Raw genomic sequence first — 13,607 nt, forward strand, 5'->3', positions numbered from 1 at the left:
TGCTAAGGACGGCTCTATCGCACGCGTGCATCTTGGAGATATATCTCAAGATCTGTTTACAAATCCCGACTTCGGCATCGTGAGTTTCACACTAAATTACTCCGCATCACTTCTGTCATTTTTTTTTTCTGCAAATTATCACGTAGTTGAGGGGGATGCATTAGCATATTAAAAAAGTGTTGAAATTTGCGTGGACGGGGATTACGGTAACTTCAGAATCCCTGTTAGACTAAGCACGAGTTGCAGATTTTCTGAAATGTTTTAATGTGCTAAGACCAATACTGCAGGGGTAAAGCTGAGAACAATAGGGGGCCACAAAAGCCAAAACTGTTTATTAAAAAAGACTGGAAATAGCACACTGGTGCTGTCAGAGCTGATAATGGTAACATGAAGAGTAGAAGTAATAGCCAAAGGAAGCCAGGACAAAGCAGCCAGAGAGATGGAGACCAAGGGCTGGTAGCAACATATTAAAAGGGACTGCAGGGAAACCTACAGTCATTATAGGGAAGTGAACTTTACTTTTTCAGCTTTATAATTAAGCAAACCAGAAAGGTGGCAGCTAGAATAGCCTATATCTTGAAATTACCTTGAAACTTGGCAAGGAGATTGCTTTAAAGTAATCAAATAAAGTCTTGCCTTGTGACATCATCTGCAGAGATGTCTTTTATAACCTTGCTGATAGTCTCTTAAAATAGCAGTACCATATTGTGAGCAATAACAATGTCAAAGTATTCTTGGTTAATAAATGGCAACGGTTCCCCAAAAGTAACTGGCCATAAACTATACACAGATTTAGATTATATCTCTCACAGTTTAACAGATACAACTAGGTGTACTCGGAATTTTTTTTTTCTTTTTTAAACCAGGAAGCATTAACTCCTTGGATACAACCACCTTCTTAGGATATAACCAACTTTACCAAAGCTAGTAGAAAGGCTAAAACTTCAGTCAAACTAAGTTTTTAGAGCACCACCTAGTACTTAGAACAAGCACACCTCAACAACAAATTTAAATTCCTGCTTTGGTATTCTACTTTCTCTATGAAAATCCACAGCAGTGGGATGCAAGCTTGCACATCTCTACAGAATAACAAAGCCTGCTTATCAGGCCACTCTCTGGGATACAGAGATCACACTAGTGTGCTTGAAATAGAGGGATCAGAACCTGCCATAAGACACATCTTTTTTCTCCTAAACTTTCACTTATTTCCTCTCTTCTTGCATGAACAGGACATGGTAGTTTAGCAAAGTTTCCAACCTAATTGTGATTTTCACATTGTGATGTTTGAAACTAGAACATGAAAAACAGCTGGGATTGTGACTGCGATTGTAGCTCTTGTCTTCAGAAACAGATTTTGACCAAAGTACTAAAGCTCAAAGTGCTCAGGATTACACAGTAGTGAGCAACAAAGCAATGGAAAACATCACACACTGCAATTGAGAATGTCCTATTCACCTGGAAGCTATGCACTGTCAGTGGATTGCCCCTGGGATCAAGCAGCACCCTATTACGGACAGGAAGATGCCTACAAAAGCAAGGGGCAGATGCTTATGTAAAAGAATACTTACTGTAAGAGACAAACTTTTAAATTAAGATTAATCAAAGACTATTCACTATGAAAGTAAAATCACCATAAGATGGAAAAGCACATACTCCTTAACCTTTGGAAAGGAATACTTGTCAAAACGTTTTCTCAGCATTCAGGTGTAAAGAGACACAAAGACAAATTATAGAAAAAGGTACCCATTTATTCAAGATATGACAAGTATATTTACAGTATCCATTTGCTCAGAATGAAATCCACCCTTACAATTTTTTTTTAAAGCAGCAATTATAAATTACATATGAAAGAGGAAACGTTCCAAATATGTTTCTGTTAGAGATTTTTTTTTTAAACAACAGAAACATTTAAGGCTAAGTAGTTTAGACCATTGCTGCCACCCACATTTATCTTGGCAAAACCATCTAAAAGACAACATTACCTTGAGGGATTAAGACTCTGTGAAACTCAGCATACCCTTTTGTTCCCTCAGATGCATTTCACAACAGTTCAAAACTGACAAAAATTGACTTTTCATTTAAAACAAAAAATTAAACAGGAGCAAGATGAACTGCCTACATCTCAATTCCAGAGGGCTAAAAGATAATACACAGTAATGCATTCATTACCACTGAAAGATGTCAGATTTCTTGTCGATGAAAGAACTTCAGCTTACCAAGCTATTTGCTTTCAGTTAGAGCTCCAGTCACATGGCACGATCCACCTGTCCCAGCAGCTTACTTTTCAAAAGACAAGAAAAATCTTCAGGTAGCTGACTTGTAATGTAAATGATGAACACTGCTTTAAACAGCACTTGATTCCCACAGTACAGACTACTGCTCTACCAAAGCAAACATGATGAGTTTGCTGAACAGTTGTAGTGTTATTTCTAGTCATTGAACACACAACAGATCCGCAGGAACAGTTAAAACTGGTTCATCTCTTGAGGTAGGAGCCACAAGTCACATTTAGTCCATATGTAACACATGCTATCAGGCAAATATAGCCAACTTTTTCATATAAACATTCAAGAAAACACTGATGTGTCTTCTCAGATACCGTTCACTAACTGTCATGGCATTTTTTCCTCCCAGTGAATCATTTTGTGCCTGTTTGAGAAGGAAACTAATTAAATATAGGACTTAGAAATACTAGGTCACAGCCATTCCATTAACATTAATGCAGCTGCAATGAGAAAACACTGGTGCCTTATACAAAAAGCTTTGTAGCAACTTCCAAAACAGTATCTGAGAATTCTTAAAAGATGTTTTGAAAAAATACCAATTTTAACTGCATAATAATAAGATCAGTCATTAGGCCTTAAGACTACATAGCTAGGTGAAATACTATCATTGCATTTCAGTAAGTTTTCAGGATTACATTTGAAGGGAAAAAGAACATTAAAACAGAAAATCCCCAAAACCTTCACAGATGCAGTGATCACTTAATGATCACTTTTTGTTAGGTATCTATAGCTGTATCTATTGAAAGTACACAATGTTTAACATTCCAAGAGAAGCAGAAATGTGACCTTTGCATTAGTGGGGGACACGTACTCCAGGCAATGGCTAAGTTGTTGTTATGACAGATACAAGTTTTGAGTTATTTGAAGGTTTGAAGATAACTCAAGGAACAAGTTATGTAACGCTGAGATTGGCACTTGATTGCTAATTAGCCCATTCACTAAATTTGCTCCCCAGAGACTCACATACACAGAGTTTTAAGTTTTCATTTTATTACTGTAAAAAATAAACGTCAACTTGTAGTTCCAGAATAAACAAAGAAACCTTAGCTTCAAACCATTTAAAAACAAAAGGTTCATATTTTGATAAGATACATTTCACAAGATCCATGTCAGCACCGTAACCAAGTGCATTTTTTTTTTTTTTTTTTTTAACCAAACACATTTTGAAGTTTCCACATTAGTGAGAAGGGGCTACATTCTCACCTGGATGCAGACATAACATGACTCCAGAAGAACAAACTGGAAGGAGTGTAAGTCAGTTTCTAGAGTTCCCTGTTGAACTCTACATGTTCGGAATCAACACTTAAGACTGAAGTTACTGAAGACTGACCTTCTGCATATTCCAAAATGGAAGGCAAATACAGTCAACTTACATTTGGCTTTGAAACATTACCTTAATGTTTTATTTCAACCACATATTTACAGAAATGCATACAACCGAAGTGTGCAGGATTTCCTTTTTAGTCATGATATACTTAGAGATGAACAGTCATCTCAACTTTCATGCAAAGGTGCATCTCCTGTTACACAAGTTCTCTGTACTCTGCTTTTTTTTTTTTTTTTTTTTTTTGGTTTGTTTGTTTTGCATTCTGAGGGTAACAAGAGGAAGGTTGGAGAAGTTGGAGTGACCTTAAAAATGGAGGCCTGTTTGCTCTACTGCACCTTCACAATGAGGAGGTAAAGTACAGGCACCTTTAAATCCGGAAGGGTTCATTACCTTTTCCAAAACCAACAAACACAGTCTTGAACAGTTGTAATGTGAGTTATTCCATGACTTTCACCTCTTCAGTTTACTTCCTGAACTCTGGAGTTACTTTTCCTAGAAGCATACTTGCCCAGCTTCTAATGTATACTGTCGAATATACATTTTAATTTAAACTGTTATGTAAAGAATGTTACAAGCCTTTCCTTTGTACACAACTTAATCTTTGTGCTGAGTATTCTTCAAAAGGGTTTTATAAATAATACAATAAGTTTAGAATCAGTCTTCTGCCCTGTTGTCATTATACCATGTTGTTGCTTTCTCCAACTTTATCTACAAGCTGCAAAAAAGAAACAAAAGAAGCTTTAAGCTACAATACTCTTATGTACAATTTAATTAGTCTCAGATGCAACTTGCTGTTTGCACAGTTGGTATGTAACTGAAAATGAGAGTAGTACTCACCAAGGTTTCATGATTTAAGTTTGTGAAATTAAAAATCTTGCATTGCAACTGTGTTTCTAGATGACATGTTTTCTTATATAAGACATTAACAGCGCAACATGAAGATGCAAGAGAATGAAAAAGGAAATAGAAGAATACAGATACCACTGCTAGCTTAATGATTAAAACAAAACAACACGGTATCAGCCACACATGCATTAGAAGACCAAGTAAGATATTTCAACTGACCATTACTGTGGATTCTCTTCTGAGCCTACGTAGGCTTTGAATAAAACATTAACAATTATCTTTTTAAAAGAAGATTTAACCCCATTATGATCAAATTAAACGTGAGTAGACAAGATCAATTGACAAGTAAAACATTCAATTGATCATGAACGATGAGCCAGAATGTGGCCTAAGCTGTACAATTGGAACACATGATCTTGAAAACTGATTTTTAAAATACAGACTGATATATCTCTTAGTTACGTCCCCTATTAATTTTTAAGCAGTAGCTATTAAAACTGTAGCTTTCAAAACCAGGGTTAAAAACATTTGTGTTAAAATACATACAGAAATTATCACAGTAAAAGCAGTTGACCAAAATACCCTACCTAGATTACCATCTTTCTGGCACCCATTTACTGGCTACTTAGTTAAGAATCCCTGGTTACTTAGTTAAGAAAATGGAAAACTGCATTTGAAGAGGTACAGAGCTTAGTAAATAGCCAAGAATCAATCTGTTACAGCAGGCCTGAATAAATGTTGTACTTGATGAATGATTATGCATAATGAGAGTTTCTGGATTCACCATGCAAGCTGCAAATTAACACTGTGCAAACGTCTTTGTTACTACAGACCACTTTTCTTAGATACATCCAGATGCTGCACAAAGAGGAGAAATGCCTCTCTCATCTGACAGGCAGGAGAAGAGGCACAGAACAGAAGAGGCACAACAGAACAGTTGCACGGTTTGCCTGTCTGTGGTCACCTAGGGCCAGCAGTGAGGCAGGAACCAGTATTCATAGTCACAATCCTGACACACAACCCAGGGCTTTTTCCCCTTTACAAGGCTTAAGCAGGGGCAGCTTCTGCAAAGGTGTTGTTTCTTTTACATTTGAAAGCCTCTCACTGGGAACGAGGGTTATTTGAGGGTTATTTGTAAGGTTCAAAAACTATGCAGTAAATACATTCAAATTCATTGTTACAAAAAGCTGTATCTTATTTACTCCCAATGCATTTGTGCTACTGCAATAGTAATGAAACAGGAAAAATAGCAAAAGCCTTGCATTTTACATTAAGTGCCAAACACTTACCGAGCTTATACCAGGTAAATTCAAGAGAGAACCAAGGACTGGAACTCTTCTAATAAAGCCAATCACCACAGGAAAGAACCCCCTTTAGGTTAGATAAAAATATCATATTAGTTTTTATAAACAAACTATTCTAACGTTGCTCTGAAGAACTGGAAATTCAAGTCCTGTCATTCCTTCACTGAAAATTACTTCACCAAATACATAAACAGACATTTAGCAAAGAAAAAAAAAAAACAAACAGAAAGCAAGATTATTTTAAATTGAGGTAAACATTTTCCTCATAGTTGGCAACCTTCAGAATCAGCTGTTCAGAGAATTAACTAAGAGATGAATATCCAACTTAGTGAAGAGAACTGATGTTCTCACCTACTTTCTCAAAATCATTATAAACATCGAGATAACTTGTTTTTAACCTTATAGGAAATACATTCTTGCAGTATCACTCATCTCTCTATATCCAATGTAAAAACACTTAGAAGGTAATTCTAGGTAATCCACTTTGAAATCAGATATGGCAGCGTTTAATCAATTAAAGAAAATTAAGCACAACATGTTTGTGCACTCACATAATTGACAAGTACATGTAATGTCAGAAATTTGAATGACGAGCCAGGAGTTGCTGCCTTTTACAGTTGGCAAGCCCCTGCACTACCTGTTTGTCCCTGCAGCAGGAAGAAGGATTTTCTGTGGCAGTATCTCAGCTGTTTGAAGTCAACTGCAGCAATTCAGCTGATACTGGCATTCTAAGTTCTCTAGCTGAGCTATACACTTGCCAGCATAGAATAAGGATTGGCATCTAAAAATCTACCTGTCATGTCTGACCAGAGGAATTTCACTATTCACCATCCTCTTGCTGGTAAAACAATTTGTTGGATCATGTCAATACCAATAAGTCCTCCCTCCTCCCTGGGCTATCCATTTATAATTATTCTTTTTTAAAGACCACATCATTACACTGAACCTACGTACCATGGTGCAGGGCACACAAACCACTTTTAACAGACAGACGTGTAATTGGTGTAGCCAAGAATGCAAAATAGTCATTATAGTTAGGATAGCATCTTTAACAAGAACTTTGGATATCTTTGATCTGAACAAGGCTCTGAGAGCAGTTTAGACTATGATAAAAGAGACTGTACTGTAATAGCTGTCTCCAGGGACCGCAATTTGAATGTGTAAAGGCAAAGAACTGAACCTCTGATAGGAAACCTCTGGCAGTACGCTAAATAAAGGGAAGGACATTCTGGATATAATCCAGAGTAAAATCACAACTGCATCTCTCTCACTGCAGTAAAACATGTATTAAGTAAAAATCTCTGCTGTCATTATTAACTGTTTAAGTGTTCCTGGCTACCAGTACCTAAAAGCTTTGCTCTGTGCAATTTCTTCTACAGAGTATGAAAGATGACTTCATACAAGAAGTCTAACTGGACAAGAGAACTGTCTACACACAAAAATTCTGGTGGAACTGTTTTAGTGGTCTACAATAAATAAATAAATAAAGAGACCAAATAAAGTATCATACAGTGCACCTGCCACACAAAAGTTCCCAAAAACATAATTAGAGTTGATACTGACAAATCTGAAGCAAAACAAAGAGCTTTGCTTGAAGTAGTAACTTGCTAGCACTGTAACAAGAGATACAATTCTTAGCAAGTATCAAGAAGTGGGAAAAGTTGGTTAGAGGCAAGTTTAAAAATTCATTTGGAATTATTTATCAGTTGTTGACACTTTTCAGGGTAAGATGTAGTCCTAGTGACTTTGAGATAACAATTCAGTGGGCCTTAAGTTAAATAAATAAGCATTAGATGGAATTTTGTCTTCAAAATAGAAGTCCAGGAACCGACAAAATCTTCCCTTCTTACTTATATTAACACACTTTCTTACTTTGTTTTCTGAAGTATGGAACTTCAACCACGGAAATAAATGGTATGTTGCAACAACCCAGGTTCTTTCACCCTTACAATTAATTGTAAGTTAAATGACATGTTGTAACAGATGCAACATACCTGTTGTAATGTTATTAAGTATGTAACATCTACACAGAGGAGAAACAAATGCTTAAGTCATTTCAGACATCAGTAACCAAAACCAGCATCTCATACATTGCAAACAGGGCACAAGTATAACAACACATCACAGAAGCCACCTCCTCACCTGCAAGGTTTGGAGGCTAAGATGTTTGTAAGCACATATTTTGCCTCATTTATTAATTCAAAGAACAAACTCTCCACCAAAAAAGCCGAACGACCAACAACTCAACCAACAAAACCAAGAAAATACAGGCATTTTAGTTTTCTTTTATATGGAGATACTTAAAACTTGGCACTTATAACAATTTGATCTCCCAAATATTTTGAAGCTGTACAGTTATTGGATTAGATATAAGCTACATTGCCAGAAGTCAGTTTGATATCTGCCTCACCAACATCAGCAAATTTGAGTCCTGGAACCTTTTCACTTCTTGCAAATATAACCCAACAGCTTTAAACAAAATCCAGCAGAAGTGAACACTCAAAGAATGTTTTCCCAGTTGTAATACAGTACACTAAGCAAGTACACGTGCTCCTCAATACATCAATATAGAAAGCAATTTTGAAGCAAGTCTTACCTGAATAATAGGAAGAACCCATAAATTTCAAGAATCATTCCTATTAAAGGCCAACCAATCAGAACTATCAGCACACCACCCAGGAAAAAGCCCGTTGCTTTCATTTTGTGTTTTTGGAAGAAGAATCTAAATGTTCTTTCTAAACCAATAACAAAAGCCAAGCCAGCCACAAATAAAACCTAGAAGAGACAAAAACCAACCAAATAAAGAACACAGCTAAATACATTCCTAAGTTTAGAATGCAAGCACATATTATTAATCTATAAAATTAGACTGCATTTTTGCACAACTTATTTTAATATCGAGATTAACAATGAGAGAACTTATTAGTGATTTTAAGAGTCTACCTTCATGGCCTCTAACAAGCATAATCATGTCAGAAGACCTGGTGACAACAGCTGTCTTTCCTGTAATATAAATACAGTCGTTACCTGCAGTCAGTACTGAAGATTAGTACCACTAACAGCTAAGACTCCTATAACTGGGAACAGACATGCTCAGAAGCACCCTATAATGGTCATCTTCAATAGCTTGTGCCGATCATCGCAAAGGCAAAACAAGAAAAAAGCTGAAGGGCATTATCAGCTATCTTCCTTAATTTTGTCTGTAACAGGCTACTACTATTCACTAGTTCCAGTGTAGGCTGACCATCATCACAGCAGTCTAACCTAGCTAAAACTGTTTTGAGTATCCTTCAGCAGCAGAGCATTACTTCATTCTGTAAGCATACATCTGGGCAACATCTTTTCTGGAAAGAGATTACATCTCAGATTTTACTCAGAACTAACAGATGAAATTCAAGTTTATGTTATGTAAAAAAAAAAACAAAAAACAAACACAAACCACAAACATGAAGCTACTTCCTTACCACCTTTTACCCCTTCTCTTTTATAATTAAACTTTCCTCTAATGATATATAGTAACTTTTCTTGTGTTATCTCTGGTTACCACATTGCCTTTAACTGTCTCTTCCTACCTACATTCTCATTATTTTCCCCAAACTGGATCTTGCATTTCCACCTTATCTTAGAAACACAGCAATATAAGCACTGTTTTATTCTCTACTCTTTCAGTGTGCACCCAAATTCAAAGAACATTCATAGAGTTTCCATCCAGCAAACCGCAGTAGTTGATACTGCTGTCACAGATTCAAACTGGTCCATTTTGTCCACAGACTTTTGGTAATCAAAGGAGGACACAAATCTCTATCAAGCTGGGCTCGCTGGCTGGCAAAGCTGACAACAGCTGGAGCACAGCAGTATCAGATTTAGAAAACACCATGTTATTTTATGTACCTGACCTAGGATTTATTCTCTATCCTGCTTAAGCAAAAATTTCATTTTGGTAAAAACTGAAGATATTTCAGCTTTCTGTTGTGGTGATCTGCTCTCCTAAGCCATTACCAGCAATTCATGCTTCTCTCCATCCTAACAAAGCACAGCAAAACAGCATTTAACAGAATGCCAGAACATGCCATCAGCATTCTTACTCAAATAGATATCTAGCTTTTACAGTTACCTTACAAGACCATAAAAAGAAACTGTTAGTAATGATAGCTAATCTAGAAATCTTATTTGCATCAGCATAACTGTAGGACAAGCTGCTGCTTGTCAGACCAACATACCACAGGCCTGACCTGGAGGTATGACATTAAGATTGATGTGAGCTGCTCTAATGTTAATCAGAGAAAATGATTCACTGAGATCACTGCGCATAACTCTTCCTTTACACTAAGTTACACAGTACCTGTTATGACCCAGTTTCTAATTGAAAATATATAATCTTCTAAATTTATTTTTAATACATTATATACTTAAAAGATACACACTTACATTTCCAATAGCAAGAAGAGCTTTGTCAAAGAAGAGTATCATTCCAAAGAAAAGGAAAAACACTCCAAAACCGGTTAAACCCATTCCGATCTCTGCAAGGAGAAATAAAATTAAGTATATTACATAACATGGTAACAGGAGAAACTCATGCTTAGAAATTGATACAAACTTGGAAGATGCAACACACAGGAAGTTTAAGTTCATAGACAAGCTCACAGACTATTTCATTCACTATTTCACTACTTAAAAATTTCCCTGAACGTACAAATAAAGCTAGTCCTGTATAAACCAGTTATTTCAATACCAGAAAAAGAGATGTTTGGGAACTGCTTATCATAAAAAGGATCAATTTAACAATGTACTGAAATGGAATGCAACAAAAGCATGTATGGATATACACATATGGCAAACATCCCTTTTGATTTATTGCTAGCAAGGACTATTTTGGGAACAGGTAATAAAACCTTGTTTTCTATTTGCAACTCTTATCCCATAATGCTTATTGCAAACACGCAAGTACCTCATCCTCCTGAGACCTCACGTTCCATGTTACATGCATGGCAATCCCATTTTCCCAACTTCCGGATTAAATGCAACACAGATTAATGCTGCAGGCTGCTTCCATATAACACATGCTGATGGCTGAAGGATCATAACACTGTCGACTTCAGATGCTTAATTTACAACAAAAAATTCCCAAACAGCTCAGAGTAAAGAAATTTGTTACAGCAACATCCAGATTCCCCAACTTCTCCTTTCAGCAAGGTTGCTGACCACATGGTGTTAAATCATGGTATTAAGTCTGCCACATTAAAGCTTTACTATGAGCATTTTAACCACTCTGTATTAAAATCACTACAAGACAATTTCCTCTCTGCAGACATTTACAGTACTTTTTTACAATGAACTGCAATGAACAGTGAATTGCAAATTGCATCTGCACTGAATCAACTGACTGAAACTAACAAAGGAATTGTAGTCTGCCCTTTCTTCTAGTGCTCTTTACTTTAGAAGAGCAGAAACAATCTGTATTCTGGAAAGAAAACACTCTGAGGCAGGATTCCAAAGGAATTACCAGCTGCCAATAAGATAAATATGCTGCCACAGGAAGCGAGTACTCATTCCTTCTTCAAACACAGTACAAAGTGGGGTGCGAGCAAGAAACAGAGGCTAACTCCCAACAGCTGCTGCAATTACAGCTCTAACACTTCTGTATTCACTTGAAAACCATTTGTAACCACTTACTGCCACAGCGGGTTCGGTTTCCCTTTAGAAATCAACCACACTCTCTGGTTAGCAGAGGAAAAAAAATGCCCACCATTCTCATCATCCCAAAGTTACCGCTGAAAGCAGATGAGATACTGGCAATGGAGGGCAGTAGTTCTGGACTCATTTCAAGTAAATGTTACCAATCCAATCACATCAGAACTGTGTTAGTTCTGTTTTTTTTTCCTCCAAAGAACATCAAGTCAAGTATGTCTGGCCCTGTCATTTTGTAGTCTTGGCAAACAACAAGCTAGGAAGTTTTGTGATGGGCACAAACTACTGTTAGAATGCTTTCTCCCATGACATAAAAGCCTTCCTATATATCACTCAAATACAACTTTTCCAGTGTCTAGAAATGCAGATACACATTCCAGCCATGTGACAGCTATCCTTCAATAACTGCAATTTGCAGAGGGGAGGGATCAACACATTCCCAGTGTTCCTACAGAAACCCCATGAATTGTGTGAGTAGTGCAGCAAAGCACCAAAATCTTAGCAAATACTAAGTCTTAAGATAGACTGGTTATGAAAGGTAAGGGATGGAACTACACACTATCTTTTTATAAAAGTAATTATTTTTTGTGTTACAATTCTGTATTTTCCCTAACAGAAGCGAGTTTCAAAACATCTGAAGAAATATCTTAGAAAAATGCTGAAATTCAAAAGCCTCACACTACATCTACTACTCGCAGCTCTGAGTTAAAGCTAACAGTTAGCTCAGTGTCCCAAAAAGAAATTAAGACAAGTACAAACAGTGAACAGAGCTCTTTTTCCCAATGAATACTTTGGATGGGACAACGGAAGAATGAACAAAAGTGAAGCCTACAAGGTTTTAACAGATTATATACCTAAGAATTAGCTCTAAAATTTAACACCCATTCCAGCAGCAGAGCATAGCACCTGAATTTCTCAGGAAGTCATTAACCTTGTGTGTTGCTAACCCGCTGTACTGCCCATTTACATCCTTTGCCTCAGTTGGTTCACCAGTGTTTTCAGTGCTCTGCTATCAAGTTAAACTTCCTTTCCCTACAGCTTTCACACTTGTCCTCCTTTGAGCAACATTACAACACTCATTTCCTTTTATGGTAACTATACTGAGAATGCATTAACTTAAAATAATGATGTTCTCTTTTTCTTTGCAGTTTCAATGCCTACAAGCCCTCTGATTTCTTTCAATTTCCCCTTTCAGCATCTTTAACCCCAGCTATTCCTTGTCAGGGAAAGCAAAACTACTGTCAGGTCCAAGCTGTTCTTCATTTGTTTCAGACTGAGTGCCCGCTGCTCACTTTAAAACCCCTTCTACGTCACCTGCAAACTCCATTCGGTAGCAAAGTTAAAAGGAACAGTAAAGACACTGATATGTATTTACTCAAAACCATTAACGTCCACATGGAGGCATACGGGATAACAGGCATCTGCCAATTCTCACTTTTGTGTACCAGTCAGTTTTCATTCATTCTCTTCTTGCCATTACCGCCAGGCAGCAACACCACCACCGCGAAACACCTCACATCCCAAAGCAGACGCCGGCAGCAGCAGCGCTGTTGACCAACGCCCACCTGAAGATGCTGGGAGGGCCCCGATAGGCTGTATTCTAAGCTCACACCCCCCTCGCTTTCAGCTTCACCCCACGAGCCCCATCAGCACCGCCGCCCCAAGGTATGAGCGCATCCATAGCGTCCCTCAAAGCACGGCGATGCTGACAGCGGCAGCTGAGCTCCCTCTCGGCCCGCACACCCCTACCGCCGGCAATCACCGCCCGAGCCGGACGCTCCCAGCGACTCCACCGCTCCGCCCGGCCCCGTGCTTCGCCCATACTCCGAAAGCGAGAAGCGCCAACAAAGGGCGCGACGCTGGGGTGGGTCCGTCACGTGCGGCCCTATGCCGGGCTCACTCAGCCCTCCCGCCAGCACTCCGACGGGCACTCCGCCGCGGCAGGAGACCCGCGTTCCCCTCCCACCGGGAGCCAATGGGGCGAGGGCGCGGCGCTCACTCTGCGTGTCCGAGAGGGAGATCATGGTGGCGGCGGGGCGACGGCGGGGAAGGAGAAAGAGCCGAACGGCAGGAGCAGGGCGACAACGGCCACGTCTTCCGGAAACACGCAGCCCCCTTCGCCTCGCCGCCGGCTGAAAGGACAGCGCCGATTGGCGG

General features: G+C 38.4%; 1 protein-coding gene across 2 annotated transcripts; it reads right to left on the minus strand.

Moving 5' to 3' along the window:
• Positions 1–1,727: 1,727 nt before the first annotated feature.
• Positions 1,728–13,595, minus strand: GOLT1B (golgi transport 1B). Of its 2 annotated transcripts, none has more exons than XM_052690792.1 (5): positions 13,450–13,595; positions 10,191–10,282; positions 8,359–8,537; positions 5,748–5,829; positions 1,728–4,327 (listed from the first exon to the last, which is right to left on the minus strand). In XM_052690792.1, exons 1-5 carry the CDS (start codon positions 13,472–13,474, stop codon positions 4,289–4,291), a joined length of 417 nt encoding a protein of 138 aa, XP_052546752.1. In that variant the 5' UTR covers positions 13,475–13,595; the 3' UTR covers positions 1,728–4,288. The 2 variants fall into 2 exon arrangements, with proteins under 2 accessions (XP_052546752.1, XP_052546753.1); XM_052690793.1 differs by lacking the exon at positions 13,450–13,595 and adding an exon at positions 10,711–10,829.
• Positions 13,596–13,607: the final 12 nt, after the last annotated feature.

Source organism: Tympanuchus pallidicinctus, unplaced genomic scaffold (genome assembly GCF_026119805.1).
Source record: "Tympanuchus pallidicinctus isolate F22 unplaced genomic scaffold, pur_lepc_1.0 scaffold27, whole genome shotgun sequence".
Taxonomy (NCBI): Eukaryota; Metazoa; Chordata; class Aves; order Galliformes; family Phasianidae; genus Tympanuchus; species Tympanuchus pallidicinctus.